We start from the raw sequence: 18,408 nt of genomic DNA on the forward strand, positions 1-18,408 counted from the left end.
GTTTTAATCTTCTTTGGTAGATGGGTTAGTACAGGAAACTATTACATTACATGATACTCTTCCTTTTGATTAGTAGTTCAGCATATCACAGGGTCGAAAGTTATCTAGAGGCTTCTATACGTTGTCTCTATGCTTCTCAACAGCAGCACAGAAATTACTGTGACTCAGAATGCCTGTGCTGTACATTTAAAAAATATGTATAAAAGAAAATCAAAAGGAAACATTTTTCATTTAAATGTTTGTCTGGGGAAAAAAATAAATAAATAAAATTGTTGTCTACATTTATCCAGTTGAAAACTAAACATAATGACTGACTTCTGCTAACTTGTTTGTATAAATTAGAATTGCAAGAACAGTGTCAGCTGACCTGTTTTTGGTTATTGGTTTGTAATTCTTGCAATGCTGCCAAATATACGCACTTCTCTTTTTTCACCCTTTGTTTTTGGGTACTGACGTGACTAACTCATTAAAGTTTGGGTTCACGTAACATGGACACTCAAACAGTATTTTTTTTCCAGTTCATTATTACCAAAAATGAAAAGAAATTCCAACACTCGCCAACCAGCACAGCCCACAGACATTAATCCAGTGGGGCTAAATTAGCTTGTCTGTGGGAAAGACGTTCTTCATTATAATTGAGTTAGGACCTGTTCACGCTGTTTTCTCAACGCAAAAATACATTTATTACAGCTCGCACCATATGTTTTATTTTTATTTTTTATTCAGTAGTAGCAGACAGGGGTAGTCCCTCGGCTTACAAAACAGATTTGAGTATTTCCTTACCTCATCACCAGCATGGGGCTCATTGAGAGAGGTATGAATGGTGACAGTTGAGGGGTCCAAGCTGGCTGAGCCTGCAAGAACTCCCTGCAGTTCTATTGTCTCATTCCCCCTAGTACAGGGGCAATGCCAAATCACATGCTTGTATTGTTTCTATGAATGCTATAGGGAGGGGACGTCTTTCGTGAGCATTTCTTTTTACATTCCTCAAAAAAAAAACTACAAGTGTATTGTTAGAATTAAGTGAATGAGCTGCATTTGCATTGGGCTGAATAATGATTAAATGCTGTCTGTAATTGCCTGTATTCTGGTTGATCCAAATTCAGGAAGAATGGAAAAGAGGGGGTGTAGATTAGTAACCCAGTCTCCTGTATTGCAGTGTGATGGTGTTGAACTGAGGGATGCACAGTATTAGTATAGCAGAGTTTATCAGCTCTGGTGTTGAAACAGGCTGCAAAGTAAACGTGATGATAAAGACATGGTTGTGTTCTTCTAGTCACAGGTCTTGGTAGTGTGGCAGTCACACGCTTTTCATCTTAGCTTGAGTAAACAGCAGGACAGCCTGCGCCTCTGCTCCTCTGCTCTCCTTATTTGTCAAAGCAACCCGATACTGAATCGGAACTGCAGCTCACACACCCTGGCGGTTTTGAACATGTTCTTCGCTGCTTCCTCGAGGCATTGGCTTTTCAAATCAACATCTCTGGCACCTACTCAGGCTAAAGACTGTTAGATTCACTGATCAGACATTCCTGGTCTTCAAGACTGTGCCAGTAGCTTTTTAACATGACTCACTGGTACACTTGCAAGCTTAATTGTTGACTGTTTTGTTTAAACAGTTTTTTTTTTTTTTTTTTTGGTTTAAGAGGGAATAATGAGGAGGGGGGGAATAGCTTGATGCAGCTTTGAGTTTTTTTTTTCTCTTTGTCAGATGCTGAACAGTACTATGGATAAAATTAAAGAAAAGTGTTTAATTCAAAGAATGAAGTGAAAGGAGGAGCCCTGCTAATGCATGCACACGCGGTATTGAATCAAACTAATACGACAGTAATACTTCAAACCCGAATTCCCTCGTCAGCCGCAGTCTGCAGTGTGTCGGTGTACCAGGGAACACTGGGGGTGAATCAGCTTACAGGACTGAAACACTGAGAGCATGATCCACTGTACAATTAACTGCAGCTGTTAGCACAGCACAGAGACAACTGGGAACACAGTGGCACAGCACAGAGACAACTGGGAACACAGTGGCACTCTCCCAGTAGGAAAGTTCAGCTTGGGTATCACATTTTGGATTGTGTCACAGAGATACAGTTGCCTGCCTGGTAGATTTTTTTATTTTTTAATTTATAAGGGGATGAACACTAATTGCTTCCCTATTGCTTTGTGTTGGTACGGCTCACATCTGTCATAGTGCTTGGAGCCAAAAACTCATTATCGCAAAACACTTTACAAAAGGCTTGGGAAACCAGACTAATAAATTCACTGTGCGTCTAAAAAATACACAAATGAGTAAAAATATATATTTGCCCCTTGTTGTTATGTCTTTGACAAGCTCACTTCTGTGCTTGAAGTTTGCTCACTATCTAAATGTTATGTCTTTTTAAAGATTATTTATATTTATTTTATAATATTGTTTAACATTTATTATTTGTTTACACTGCAGTTTTAAAAGTCTTTATTAAATGTGTTTTTTTTTTTTTTTTTTTTTTACATTTATTTCCAGAAGGCTAGATATTCCAGGTGCGTAGGCCTTGGGTTAAAATGAAGCCTTTAGGTAAAATTAAACCCAGTACATTCAGATCTGTTTTGTTGTCTCAGGTTAAAAAAAAAAAAAAACAGGAGAATAAGCCTAGTGTTTCCATGGCAACCTGCTTATGCCTCACTGGTGCATCTTGTAAATCCAATTGGAGAGCGAATGAAGCCTTGTCTTCTGAATGGGCCTGAAAGTGAAAAACCAGACTTAGTGTGTTGGAGGCCTAAATAAGTGAAGAGGGGGAAACAAAAGACCCAGAGTTTCTTCTTATCTCTCAGAGTTTATTAATGGGGCCCCTTAACCCCAGACAATTGAGGTGGGCTTGCTCAGAAGGAGAGGCCTTTAGCCCATATTGCTTCAGTCCAGTTCTAGCACCTGGCAAATTTTACATAATTTAATTAAAGACCTTTTCCTCACAGTGGGAAAGTTTTTTGCATTTGCATTTTATTAGATTATATCTTCACACTTGTACTAACACAGTGTTAGTTCAGCAGGAGTTCAGCATTCAGAACAAAAGTAAAAAAAAAAAAAAAAAAAAAAAAAAAAATCTTCTACTAATTATGCACACTGCTTACTAATGCCGCATGCTTCAGTGATCATTGAGGAGAAGAAAAATGAATGTGTCAAAATGCCTACACTTTAGAATTAAACAATTTGGAATATGTTAAAAAAACAAACAAACAAAAAAAAAACATCAACGCTTATTTCACACCATTTTAAATGCTATTTAATGCTTAAATAAATAATGCTAGTATGTAATCCTTTTATAACTTAACATTTCTGACACATTATTGTCACTATTATGTACCATATTATAATGTAGTATATGTTTTATTTGTTTGTATTTATTTCAGTGTCCCGTTGTCAGATTGGTGGGCAGTAATACGTTATTATCTTGCATTTATTAAAGCTTAGTGATCACCTCATCAGTTTAAAGAACAAGCCCTGTTTTTGTTCCAGTTGGCCTAATGTGAAAATCATTAACCCAAAGTGTTGTGATTCCCCTTGCTTGTAATGACTGCAGATTATTGAACTTTAAGGAGACGAGGCTCAGGTTGAAGGTTACAATCACCATATGCCACCCAGGCTGAAGTATCTGCCAAGACCACTGAGATTATTCACTTGTATGCATGGTACAGACATGGTGCAGTGCTTTTATTATACAAAATGTCCTGTTTGGCAATGCTATCATGGTAAAGTTAAAACTGTGCAGTTATGAATGTGTGATTTGAAACTAAATCAAATAGTTACATTTTTTACTTTTATATATAAAATAAACAGGTGGTATTTTTTTTAAACCAAGAAGAATCTTAATGAGCTGTAATACATGAATGTCCTGTAACACTGTGTTATTCTTTGTACGTCATTCTAAACCCTTGTAAATGAATTATGACTTTAGAGAAGAGACTGTGCCCTTATTGTAACCTGCTTCATCTGTGCTGGTGATCCCTACCGGAACAGTTCTGCATCCCTGACCACGGGCTCCCCAGTGACTTAAAGGGCTATATTCTGATTGTAGAGGGAAGTGTGGGACCCGACCCCCCCCCCATCATAATCTAAACTGCATGGGGGCATGTCAACAGTTTTGGAGGGTGGTCTTGTTTATAGTTCAAGACCAAGGCCGTGCGATTGAGTCGCATATTTATTTTCTTAAAAGAAAGGCTCTGAAATATACATGCCTTTCTCTTAAGAGCCGAAATCCACCCATCTTTGTAGCTGGTGGTTTTCCAAGAACAGTGGATGTCTGTTTAGGAAATACATTCATATGTGATCATTTGATCATTGCAGTTGTTATCCATTTGTCTTCCTTTAACTGTCATATATATTTATGAGGAATTTACTTTGAGACCAGCACTAGAATATCTTTTGCAGAAACTCTTGTCTATGCCACCTCTCCTCCTTATTAGATTTTATGGTGATTTTGTGAATTTATAATGAAAATGCTTTTTAAAATCAGTGGAAAGTGATCCAGCAGTTTACCTCTGAGATTCTTGGGGGAAACAACATAGCATGCTGTTCTGTGTGTTATTTCAAGAAGTTTGCTTGTTGTTTTTGTTTAATTTTTTTCTTCTTCAGGTGATTTCCACAGCTTGTTTTTATTTATTTATTTATTTATTTATTTTAATTTACATGCCTTCCAGTGGTATTCAATTGAGCCGGTTCTAAGTAAACAGCAGGTTTATAAGTAAAGTACATGGATGAGGATAACATCAATTAAAACTCTACTGGAAGCACACAGAGCTGCAATAATCCCGTTCATCCGCTGACTAAAAAGTGCCAATGAAAGACATGAAAGTTTGTGTTAGATGACTGAATTAGAGCTCTACAGAAGAACATGACATTTGAATATGATAATTAGTCTCATTAATATGCATCACTTTCCAAAACTCAAATACCCTGCCGTTTCAGCGGGTTTTCTTTTATAAAAAAAAATATACATACAATAAAATACTGGATATCGTGTAAAGCTGTCACACACACACACACACACACACACACACACACACACACACACAAAACATTTCTATTGATATTCATCAACACGCTGCCTAATTGAGTTATCTATCTGTGCTGGTAAAATTAGGCTGTGAATTCTCTTCTTAACCTAAACAGAATAACTTCCACTTGCCTTGGTAATTTGCTTGTTTTGGTAGTTTCATAATATTTAGTATTTTATAAAAACGAGGGACAAGCTGCAGTAAGGTTGTCTGCATTTTTTTTTTTTTACTCACTGCTACATAAGGAATTGCCTGCACTGAATAATTGCTCACACAAAGATATGTCTGTTACATTAGCTTGGCATTAAATACTGATTTTCTTTTCTACAAAATAATGAGGCCTCATAAAACATGAATTAAAAAGAGCTGATAAATGAGTCCCCCCCCCCCCCCCCCCCCCCCCCCCCCTCTAAGTCCCAAAACCACATACATTCCAACATGAAGTACAAGTCTTCCATGATTACACTAGAGGGAGCCAGTGAGCATAAACAAGGATGTACTGACTGTGCTATCCAGCACACAGACTGAGCAATGGGAGGTGTGGTCAGTCTTCAGCTCCAGCTTCATTTCATATCAGTGTTTGTTTAAAACTCCTTCTGGAAGGTTATCGGGGGCCCTGACCCGGATGTAAACTGTGTACAGTGGTTGGGAAGGGCTTGTGGCGTCAGCATTCAGCAAGATGTTAAACCTTTCAAACAGTTTTGGGCTGATCTCAGTTTCATAATGCATGCAAAAATGACTAGCAGGCTCTGTTCCAGCTGAAGGAAGCTGGCTCGTTTTACCTTTTGAGTTGCACCTGCCTGCAAGGAGATGCATTATGTTTTATGAATAGAATTATTTTGTATTGTAGGAAAGCAGATTTTTTAATTTTTTTATTTGCAAGCCTGAAATGCAGTATTGCCGCAGTTTAACAATATAAACCTATGGCAGTGTTATGTTATGTGGTGAACTTGTGGTTCCAGAGTGTTTGACAACACAGCCGTAGTATTTGCACAACTTTGAGGAATTGGTTTTCAGGACTGGCTCTCCCCTCCTCACCTTTCCCATCAGAAACACCTCACGAAACAAGAAGCAAACTCAATGCTGTCACTCGATATCCCTGCTAAGAAACCCTAGGATCAGGGCTTTGCAGTGCAAACAGGTTTGGGGAGACAAACAGAGGGCTCTGTGTTCTCCATGGCGGGACAGGGAAGAGATTAATCCTGGGCCTGGAGTTTTCGTTTCACTAGCACTGTGTGTCTGTCTCCCCCCTCGATCGAGAGAGAGCGAGTATACCTGCATTCGAAAGATTATCACAGAAAGCCATTATTAAGTGAAGTAAAATATGGTTAAGATGTGTTTTTTTTTTTTTTTTTCAGGGTGATACATTATCAGCATACACTCCTATGAACCTGCCTGGGGAAGCTAAAGTTTCTAAAACAAAAATAGTTAGGAACTGGTTGGGATGTTTGATAGTCTGGTAACATGCATACATTTAACTTTAAAATTCTGCACAAAACAGACACTGAACTGGTGCATGTTGACTCAAAGCCCTTTGGTGTTCGTTATTGTTTTAGACGTTACCAGGAGTTGTAAATAAGCATGAACTGAAGGGAAGAAGCTGTCACCTTATAGGAGGAAAACAAAGCCTCCAGACTTTATCCAGATATACACAGAGGAGTCCGTCTTTACACTGGGTGAACTGGTTAAGCCCTGTTAGTATCTCTGATGGAGTGTTCGAGAAGCTGTTTAAAGGTTCATGTCAGACAGGCACACCAGTCTGCACAGTTTGGAAATGTTAGGATCAAAAATGATTCGCTTGACTATGGCAGGATATTTTAATATGGATTATAATAACCTCAGTCTAGTTAAATGGCATGTTATTTACAATAATCCCCTTTTTAAACTGCTGTCTTTGAATGTCGACAGTTTGAAATAGTCCAGGTATATATACAGGTGTTTTTTGTAGTGAAGCCACCTGCCAGAATAAAATACTCACTTGACAGTCAGAAATGCAGACGACAGCAAGTTCTGAGTTTTGGTTGTTGGTGCTGTTTTGCAGGAAAACTCTGCTTTAGGGAGATCCAATTGAATGTGCAGCAGTGGCCGGTTTTGTGGGAAGAGGGATTATGAAGAAGTCTTGACCAAGTTTTTCTCATTGTACTGAGGAGATTGCATTAACACATCTTTACACTTGTTTGGTTTCCGCTGTGCAGGATAAAATATACAACCAGGGATCGCAGCTGCTTTCATTGCTAACCTTTTAAGGGAAAGCTGTTTATTAAACTTCAAGGTTTCTAGTGAAGTTAGACCGCCTAGCAGAAGATCAAATGAAAAACTTTGGTCTCAAGCCTACAAAGATGTAATCACGGATAAGGGCAAACGCTGGATCAGTTTCTTTAGCTTGAAGTGTGGCTCCAAAGATTTTGTGGGCCAGTCTGCAGCACAGGAGTTGTTGCAGGCACTCACTGATGTGGCTTTTTTTCTGAGGCCGGTACGCCCCCGAAGTCAGCGGGAGCCAGACTGTAAAAAATCCATTTGGCAATACTGAACGCATTAAAAGGTATTTATTGCTATCCAGTAGCAGTCTCATTTTGTTTTAGATGTGAGAAACTGTTGCCTGTCAGCAATAGTTGTGTGAATTAGGGCTAATAAAGTTATTTTCTTTAGTGATACACGCGCTAGAGATTTTGGTAAAGTTGTGGCATGTTGTCGACTTTGCTGCTGATGGTGTTACCACAATATTAGTTTAGAGTTTGGATTATTTAAGTGGAGGTGAAGATGTCAACTGGTAATGTTAAACTCACTGGACAGGATCGTGAGAATCAGTCACTGAGGAAAGTTACAGTCAGGTGGTTTCCTTGATTCTGTAGCAGACAGAACGACACAAGGATGGAGCATCAAATAAGTACCTCACTGGGGCCTCGTAAATTTTATGGCTGACACTTCTGAAAATAGGAAACAGATTTGAAATCCTCCTTTTAAATGTATTCTGTTTTTTTTTCTTTTTACATTGAAGGATTTTGTTTAAATGAAGCCTTGCTTTGACAGACCTGACAGCAGTAACCGGGAGTCACATGTGATTAATGGCATTTAAGAGGGAAGCCTTTTAAATGCGAGTCGTTTCGGGGTCTTGTATAGAATAGCCACATCCCTGGAGGCACAGGTCACGTAAGCTTGCTAACGCACCATGATTAGAGATGCTTCTGTTTACTAGATGTTTATTGTTTATAAAGAAGATGTTATGAGACAGACTGCTTCGTTTTTTAATCGTTTGAATTTGTTTAGCTGTAGTACATTTGTCGTGTAAGATACTGAATGTAGATCTGGATAACAATATGAACTGCCAACTTTACATAGGGCACTGCCATACGGTTCTGATAGTCTTGAGAAACATTGTTATTATGCAGAGATAGTTTGAATCACCTGAACTCAGACAATGCCAAAGTATTATCCTGCAAAAACTAGACTTATAAAGTACAAATGGTAAACAGCTTTATTAAATCCTTAATTAAAACACACTAGAGCAGGCTATTGTGAATTTGAGAGAAATGCACCAAAACTATTTTAAAGATGAGGCATGGGTTCCCACCTGCCTTGTAGGGTAGTCTCTCTATCATCTTTATCTCCTGAAAACACAGCAATTAAGGGTAATACGGAAGAAAGCAGGGTTCGCATGAAATGGATCTGATCCCACAAGACTTTTTGTTTTTCCATGTCAAACTAAAATGTTATTCATGCTGTATAATGAATGGTCGTCAATGTGATAAAAAAAAAAAATCAATCAGGCTGGTAACATAACTGTTTATCCAAGGAGTCTGAGCTCTCCTAACCTGGAAATGTCAGAAGCAAAAACATTTGTAAAAGAAAAGAGTCTGCCGTAAACTCGAGGAAGAAAAATAACATTCATTTAGTTTCATTTACAAAAAAAGTGCCTTAATTGGCACATTTGTTTGCAAATGTCACCGGTAAGAAAAATGAGGTACATTTGCAAAGAACTAAAGAGTCTGTACTGGCGGCAAGACGTTTTATTGCCGCCCTAATGCCATTGCCCACTTCTATGTTTATTTCATAATGGAAGATTCTATCTCTTGAAGTGAACTTCAAGGGCCCCATTCTTGGTAAACCGCAAATTAATCCCTAGTTTAAGTCGTTGGATAAACTGTCTTTCTTAATTTCGTTCATCAATCAAAGTTTGACTATCAAAACACCAGTATCCTGTGTCGGTTTATGCTGGTAGGCGTGTATCGAGTTACATCTTGGAACCAGATACTCCAAAGAGAAGGCTGTGCATTTAAGTTAAATTTGAAGCAATTAAGGGTTTAGTAAGTTATGCATACTCAGCAAGTTATGTGGAGGGAATGGTAATGGCTCCTTGCTGGTATCGGACAGTCTTCTGAAATGTGCAATTTCCTAGGCAGCGGGAGGCCTCATAACTAACCACAATACATTTTTTAGATATTCTTTGTTCATACTTTAATATATGAGGTTCAAAATGCTGAACAGCCTTTGTGTTTTACGCAGAACCCCAGCTACATTACAGCATCATGAGTGATAGACTGGTTTTCAGGGTAAGAGAAGATGTCTGGTAGTGTACAGGAGTGATGAGTAAGAAACAGCAGGTTGCATGTGACTAGTCCAATAGACAGAAGGATATTTTGTATTTGTTATTTTGTTTTTATATAAAATACTGTTCCTGTTCCTGTAGCAAGCGTCAAACTAAACCTTCACCCCTCTTTGTATCTTGCAGGTTCCAGCCTGGAAAGGGCCTGGTAATTTACCCTGAGATCGGGGACAAGCTAGACATTATCTGCCCGAAGGCTGATGCGGGACGGCCGTATGAGTTTTACAAGCTGTACCTGGTGAAGAAGGAGCAGGCAGAGTCCTGCAGCACAGTCATGGACCCCAATGTGCTGGTTACGTGCAACAAACCCGAGCAAGACATCAAATTCACCATCAAGTTCCAGGAGTTCAGCCCCAACTATATGGGCCTGGAGTTCCAGAGGAATAGAAACTATTACATCACCTGTAAGTTGTTTGTTTGTTTATTCACTCTGGAGGCTAGTGTTGGTGCCTGAGGCAGGCTCACCCACTGCTAAACTAATGACAACACCTGTTCCAGTTTCTGATAAGCCTTTATAAGAATTTCATAATAGAACTAAAATACATTAAATTTTAATTTAATACAATTTCATTATTATAGTTCCCCTAAAGGCTGTGGTGTGCAGAGCACCCCGTGTTGGATATCCAGAGGAAATCATGCATAGGATATATTTAAATATAAGGATATGTTCAAGTATATTCTCTCTAAAATCAGCTGATAATTATAAATTAGGACAGACTGAATGTGAACTAGAGGTTTGGCATTCAAACAGCAGTGGATACAGTGGCTGCCACGCTCCGTTATTTCATGGATGAAATGTTGAATTAATGGAATCTGTTGTGCAGAATACCTTATGTTTTGGGCATCTTGCTTTAAATGAGAGCAGGTGTGCATAGCTTACAGCATGTGTCCCTCAGTGCAGAAGTCCCTCAGTGCGTACTGCTCCTAACCCTAACCCCACTGCTCCGCTCCCAGAAAGGGAATCATTGCTTTAAAGACTGCTGCTTCTTTCTTTGAGAAATCGTTTCTGTCAGGGTCGGTCAGCTGCAATTATACCATAACGTACAAGCAGAGAGGTCAGCACAAGTCAAGCAGGCTCCATTTGTTATGTTGCACATCACTGAGTCCTCTCCATTGTCTGTGTCACCTGCATACAGCCAATTGTTTTCAAGAATATAAAGCTGGGGGCCAGAGGTAATGTCTACCCTTTTAACCACGTCCACCAGCTTTAATACAGCATAATATGATTTTCCTGTCTCCAGAGCTTTTTTGTTACACTGTCTGGAGTGCGGCCTTTGCCTGTTTCTTATGGGACACTGAAATATTTATCTCTATTGATGGGATCGTTTTCCACACTACTTGAACCGTCCAAAATGCAGATGCTTCTGCAGCAGTTGTCCGGAACAGCAAGTGCTTGTTCTCAGAATGCTGCTTTCATAAGCGATCAGCCCAGTCCTTTCCACAACAGAGGTCCCGTAATTGCAGCATGTGCAGATTAATCGCAGAAGGTATGATATGCCCATTGAATTTTTCGGGGAAAAGGTCTGCTAATGTGCCACCAAATTAATGAGAACGAACGAGAGTCTCAGATCCCTCGGGACTGATTAGCTGTGTGCCTCCATTTGAGTTGCAAATCACTCTGCTAATTCAGGTATTCTGGAAATCAAAGCCAGGTTCGTTCATTTAGAACATTAGCCCACTGCTTTGTTACAGCAGACCTAAAGACCTATCTGGTTTTAAAAGGGCTTTTCAGGGCACTGAACTCTTTGAGGACTTAAGTGTGAGGGCTCCACTGCTTTGCATCTGCTGTAGTATGGCTTTCATGCAAAGAATAATTAAATGAAGCTGCTTTTGTCTATCCTTTTCTGGGGCTGTTGGCTAGAGGTGTTTTTTTTATTTATTTTTTTTCCTTCAAATGTCAGTGTTTAGTACAGTCTAAATCATTAATAAGCTGATCACATTTTTTCATGCCAGTTTGGATTTTAAGTATTTGGGTTTGCATAAATCAGCATGCATTGTTTCATTTTGGGCATTATAAAAATGTGATGATAAATGTGCCGTCACTTGATATTGTTGAAGGCTAATGTTGGGGGGTCAGGTTTAGGCTGTGATGTTTGCACAGGATATTGTTTTCTTGTATTAAGGCACTGTTTCGATTAAGTTCAAATGAAACGAGTTGCCACAAGGCTGCTCGTTGGATCTGACTATTATCAGGATGTAGAGTAGGTGGCTCATAGTATATGTTTCTTCAAACTCCCACATGCAGCACTCTGAGTGCAGCCGCAAGTAGGTCTACAAAACGTGATCAGAAATTATAGGCGTCCCACTGAGGAGTGCATTAACTGTCAGCGCAGCTCCTAGCATTACAAATGGGAAAATATAACAACTAGCTTAAGAGACTACAGTCTGATACTGTGCCGCCCTACAAAGTTGCTCCACAGAATTCTATGGCAAACTGTTGTGGTACTCCATTATAAAAAAAAAAAAAAAAAAAAAAAAGCATATACCTGCACTGAAAACACCTGTCCCTCCCCCACTGTGGGCTTATCTCAGAGTGGCTCCAAGGATCAGTGAACCTCGACTGGAGACTGAACTGATCACTTTCCAGTCTAAATACTAGCCACTGCACTGTTTATTGCGAGACTACCACGAGAAAGCAAATACAAACCAGAAGCTGCATTTGATGTTCAGGAAGTTTGTCTCACTGGAATGCATCATTTTATACTGGTTCTGCTGCCCTATATTTTAAAGCAGCGGCTGTTTTGTTAGTTAGTGTAATACATTGGCGTGTCCGATGCAAACCTCTTTTTACTTACGGCTGTCTCGGACAGCTCTGTGAGTCACGTATCTGCTCTTGGAGTTTTGCCTGTTGATTTCCTGTAAAGCTGCCGGTGATAATGATGGTGCCTGTTGACAGCTGTCAGTCATGGTGATGGAATCCAGTTGATTTCTTTCTTTCCGAGGCAACTGTTTATTGAGCTGGGAAGTTTGGGAGTGGGATGCGGGAGTTGCATGGTTTCCAGGTCAGAGATTCATCATTGAACATGCTTACAGAATCACGCTCACAAGAGATTGTTGTTAAAGCTGATTAATCAAGGACTAATTAGATGCTGCTATTATTATTATATTCTAATCTTAGTAATCCATCTCTATAAATCTGCCTGGTCATGCTGTGGCATTTGTCCTGACATTATTCCTAACAAAACATCTACCCATCTATCTTTCTTTTCCAGCAACCTAATTATGATCTGGAAGACTGCTTGCCTGTCAGCATAACAGACAAAATAAAATAAAGGGCTCACAGCTCAAGAACTAATAAGCTTGATACATCAATAGACCTTGAATTGATAGCTCGCCAACGCACCATAATGGAATAGCAGCAACACAAAAAAGTTTTCATTTTAAATGTGCATGCATTGTGCAAGCTAGCACTGAAAATTAAAATACAGTATAAAGATTGTTTTAAGAAGTTTTAGTGTTTTGTTAGTGTAGGTTTTAAGAAGATTACACTGACCGACAGTCAAGCTCAAATTACAGGGATTTGCATAATAAAATGTTCAGTTTTTTCTTGGCTGCTTTGCAAATGTATTTTTTTTTTTTTTTTTTTTTTTGAAAGCTTGACTCCAGAAATGACTGCAAAATAATAGAAACATATTTTTAAAAGATGCATACAATGCCAAAGAATGAATCTAAATTGTTAATCTAACCAACTGGCTTTGTTCCTCCTACTGTATAAATACAATGTTGCGTAACAGTATATCAGTAAAGATTAATTCAATCTTAATCCAGTCCAGGGAATTGAGGTCCATTACAATAAAATGCTTATCAGATTGTGCATTGTTCAGCACAGATATTACTTACTCCTAATGTATATTTCTGTGAGCTCACCACACACCTGATATCACTTAGCATTAAGTATTCCATGTACAAGCACTGTTTTAAATAGCTGCAGTGCTGAAAGAAAATCTAATTTTACTGCTGCTTGTTCAGTCTTTCATAAGAAACACGTACACAGGGACCCACTTGCATTATTATAACAGACTCTCATTTAGTGAGTTTGTTTGCTAAATCATGCCAGCAACATATTGCCTGTGCAGTTAATAACTAAAAAGAGTAGCTAAGAAGCAGTGTAATAGTTCCTTTGGACCACACACGCTATTCTTTCCTACCGCACTGCATTTGAATTACAATGGGCTCTAATGTTTCATTGGCTGAGCACAGCATAACATCGGAGGTGCAACTGTGACCCGGAGAGGCCAGCCGAAAGCCCTGAACAATGTCGGCAAGCCAGATGCTGAGGCTGGGTCGCTGGGCCGCGGCGACACCCAGCACTCCTCTTGCTTTTGTTGGCAGTCTGGCTGCCCTCTATAACAGGACATATTTGCAGATGCTTTTTATCACTGTGAGCACACAGGTCAAAGCCCTAAGTAGTTTCCATTAGATTTTTTTTTTTTTTCAAGGCTATTTTAAAACTTTAAAGACACCCTTTCAAAACTGTACCTTAAAGTGCCTCCTCCCTTTAAACTCCTTTAAACCAAAACCTTTTACCTCAATCAATTGCTTCAGATTCCTGTTAACAACTTACCAGCCCTTTAAGATCATAAATAATTAATAGCAGTGGGAATTCTAACAAGGCATGCAATATGTTTATCCACAAACATGTGTTTGTGGAACGTATTCAAACAGCTCATTGCACACCCTGGTTGCAGTCGACCATTGTTTTTTGGGTCAAGTGAGATGTCTGGCTCTGTCACGTCCTTGAAAGCCATATCACTTTAATTGGCCGGCATACAAGGCAGTCTCAGGAATGCAAACCTAAGTGGAGATACTGTGTAGTGTGGAGATCTTCAGACAGCTGACTCTAATCTTAGGCATAATGCAACCACACAATTCTGTCATTCATCATCGACAACTGAAGCCCCCCCCTCCCCATAATTTCACATAATTTCCTGTGCCAGCCATCTGAGGTATGTGGGAAGTGCAGTCATTGCACTGCTCTGTCTGGAGAGAGGGAGTGCACTGCTGGGCCTCCCTCCGTCCCCTCCACAGCGGCTTATGAGGCACGTGGGAGTTGAAGATCCAGTCAGAATGTAACAAAAACATCTGATTTCAATCTAGACCATGTAACCCAGGCTTTGAAGCACAGCAGTTCAAGCCACAACATTCAGACCTGTTTCTCATACGCTGCCACTGCGAAGGAGGAATGAGATCTGTCAGGTTATTTTTTTCGTCTTCGGTCATCAGGTTGGAGAGCACGCTGTGTCCACCGCCCCCCCATCCCTGGCCAACAGCAAGAGATACCGGCACTGTCATGTCTGCTGGGATTGTTGATGCTTTTTGAGGACATTTAAGTTTTTAGCTTGCAACTCCCGACTACAGTGAGCGAGAAAGCTTGCCATAACGATAATAAAAAAAAACAACAGATCAGTAAATTAAAAATGAGGCTTCATGAATCACGAGCCAAAGATGGAAACAATTGTGGCTGTTCCACACATAAATACGAGTCTAGCTATTCTTCTGTTGACTGTGGAATCAGATTCTGTGGCATCAGCTTGAGTTTTAATGGTCTATGTACTTTCAACTAGACCATTAACAGCAGTATGCATGAACATATCTGACCTACTTTCATTTCTTGTATCCCAGCTCATATTTTCCAAAAAGTTGCATGCAGCTAGCTAGCAATTATGTTTACCATTTTGTCTGGCAAGCACAAAAGGTTATATTGCTCTGAATCCCTATAAAATGAATGGATGGCGACGATGACCCAAATGCAGCCGCTTGAAATGGTAAATTGATCCATGTTCTCCCTGTGATTCGTGAGAATGGGAAGGGGGTGCTGCTGTTAACTGGGATGCTCCTCCAATTGCAAATATTCTTTAATGATGAAGTGTAGTTCTGCAGTAGCTCTTGTGTATATGTATAATCACTGCAACACATGTAAGTGTGCCCCATGGATAAAGGCATATTGTTGTTCTGCCCGTTTAAGAATTGATTACTGATCAGAAATGAAAAGTTGATGCGACACTGCTGTTTGCAATGGGCCTAGAAGATTACAGTGTTCGTCTCGTCTGTCTTGTAAATGGTGATCCCGAAGTGACAGTTTCATGAATGGAGTCACTGTTAAAGGAGCTTGTAGTTGCCAGATTTTCTCAGAAGAGGATGTTGTGGCGAGAAGAAGGCTGTGCTGTATTTATGGGAATATGCATGTTTACAGTAAATTAAAAACAGCAGCCAAGTTAAAGGGACAGTACAGCTTTTGTAGCAAAAAATAAATGAAAATAGAAGGGAAGAGGACTATAGTGCGTCATGCGTACCTAAGTATCGGATAGGCACTTCTACTATAAAGAGATTCGAATGCACCCCTACATAAAGTATAGAATGTACTGGAAGTAATTGAGTTCAGCCACATGGAGACACTTGGAGACAGCTTTCGCATAAGAATAATGATGTGGCAGTGATTCAGCAGAGAGCCCAGATGCAAGGGTTTAAAATCCATTGAAATGAATACATGATTTCATTGGGAGTGTATCTTGAGGCTTGGCATGTTAGATAGTGCCGCCCACATTGCTACCCTAAATGACAGCTAAGGAAAAAAAAAAAAAAAAAAAAAAACTTGGTATCATCCCATCCCAGTTTGATAAAAAAAACAACCTACCCATACTGTTTTTGTGGCAGATTATATGGACTTGACCACATAATAAAATGAGACTTCCAATATAGTACAAGTTGCTAAGCCAAAGAAACTAAGTGCAGTAGCTGCCACAGCTTGTATAAGATTGTTACAATGTGCAGCGAAGTACACATGTTGACAACTCAAGAATTCTGCATGTGCCTGTGCTCCTACGTGTTTCAGCACATGTCTTTGCATCCACACACGTTTTATTTTTGTGATTCTGTAAAACAGGCAATTCGACTTTTCAGAAACTGAATTAATATTCCTCTTGCATGCTTAACGCAGTTAAACAAACAGGCGGGGGTGGGGTGGGAAAGTGATGACGCATGCTAATTTGTGGATTCTGCTGAAACACTTGCATATAAATGTGAATATAGTTCTTAAGACATGATACAGTACTGGGAAGTCTAGACGTATATTCCTTGAGTCCTACATTTTTACAGTGTAATTGAATATATACATCACCCTATACTTTTCATTGCATTCAGTGTCACTTGTTCAGAAGCAAGAGATTCACTGTGGTCTTCCATGGGAAAAAAAAAAAAAAGAAAACCCATTAGGCACAAACAGTGTCAGGAAAGACTGCTGAAACAGTCAAAGGGAGGGAAGGGTCACAGGGTTTGCTGTTTTATAATGCAGACCAGGACAGTAGGCTTTGATTCTAGTTGCTTTGCTGTGGGATAGGCTGGTGCATTTGTATACTATTTAACAGAAGTCCTACACACATTTCAGCACATTTCAAAGCCATTTTTATTAGCGTTCGTACCAGATGGCAGACTGTGGTTGCGCCACAAGTTATGGTTCCGTCCGGTGCTGTTATAGTGTCTGCAAACAGAGACACAGTGAAATATTAGTAAATCTGTGTTTATGAATATGTAGTGTAGTACTTCATGGTACACCGGCAACTAAGGGCGCTGGAACTAGGGGTGCTGGGGGTGCGGTAGCACCCCCTTGGCTATGCATGGCTTCTGTCATATACAGGGGTTACAGTTTTGTTCAATGGCTTTTAGCACACCCACTTAAAAATTTTTTCCAGTGCAACACTCTGAGGTCAGCCTATATTCCTGTTAGTAGTGATTCAGCTAGTTACAGGAGGCAGCTTGATGAGGGATGGATGTTTATGAAGTGAAGTGTAACAATTAGGAGATCTGGGGGCTTCAAGATCCACTTGTAGTCACAAGTATTTCCTCTTTCATTCTTCTCTCCCAATGCAGTATACTTTATTCTGGAACGTCTTTGTTTTGGGTATTTAAGAAGCATTTTTACTGTGTTTTTAAAACAGTTTTAATTTGGGCTTATTGAGACTGACAAGCAGAGTCTAATGTACACGTTTGATTTTTACTTGTAATTGTGTACTTCAAATGTGTACTTCAAATTATGCCAGAGTTATTTGCCAGAAGAAGAAAAAATAAGTTTTGCACTGCCATTGTTCTCCCTGCCTCTTTATCCTTTTATCTGTATCTAACACTGACCTCTTTCATAGCTCAGGTGTCTTAGCAAGGGTCCAGTCAGCAAAAATGTTTTGGCATTTCACACTTGCAATGCAGCTCTTAAGGGAGATAAGACAGGATAAGGAGAAGTTGAGACTTTGCCTCCCTCTCCTGCCCCCTTCCCTCCAGCAAGGAGAAAACCCCTCAACGTTCATCCATTCAGATCGCAGGGAGCATAGCGGGAGCACGGTGGAATTGAATGAAGGGTGGAAATCCTGCAAAACCTGCTTTCTCCATTTATTAAAGTGTGGACGTTCCTTCAGAAGATAAGAGAATAACGCAGAGCTCACCCGGGTTCATTTGTGTAAGCTGTGTAAAATGTGACAGCGGCAGCCAGGCCAGGTCTGCTAATCCATTCAGCTTTCATGCAGCAGTTGAATTACCCTGCTATTGAGACGGCTTTCCTTGATAACTACGTTTCAGTTATTTTTGCTTCTAAAGATTTAATCCTTTGTGACGCCAAAGAAAACAAATCCGACTCTCACTTTTTTTTTTTTTTTATAGTTTGTTGACTTGTTTTTTATTATGATGGCTTACGATTACTGAACCCTCAGTTTGTAACTCTCTTCTGTAATACTCTGGGGCATTCCCGTATGGCACCCTTGAGTTTTTGTTTACTGCTGTGTCACGACAGG

At 39.7% G+C, this 18,408-nt stretch overlaps 1 protein-coding gene across 1 annotated transcript in view; it reads left to right on the plus strand.

Moving 5' to 3' along the window:
- The window catches only part of LOC121295281 (ephrin-B1-like), a 60,944-nt gene that overhangs the window by 23,377 nt on the left and 19,159 nt on the right, over positions 1-18,408 (plus strand). The window contains exon 2 of the mRNA XM_041219734.1: positions 9,758-10,035. Coding sequence (XP_041075668.1) covers positions 9,758-10,035 — 278 coding nt within the window. The remainder of the gene's footprint in view (positions 1-9,757; positions 10,036-18,408) is intronic.

This window comes from Polyodon spathula, chromosome 20 (genome assembly GCF_017654505.1).
Source record: "Polyodon spathula isolate WHYD16114869_AA chromosome 20, ASM1765450v1, whole genome shotgun sequence".
Classification (NCBI taxonomy): Eukaryota; Metazoa; Chordata; class Actinopteri; order Acipenseriformes; family Polyodontidae; genus Polyodon; species Polyodon spathula.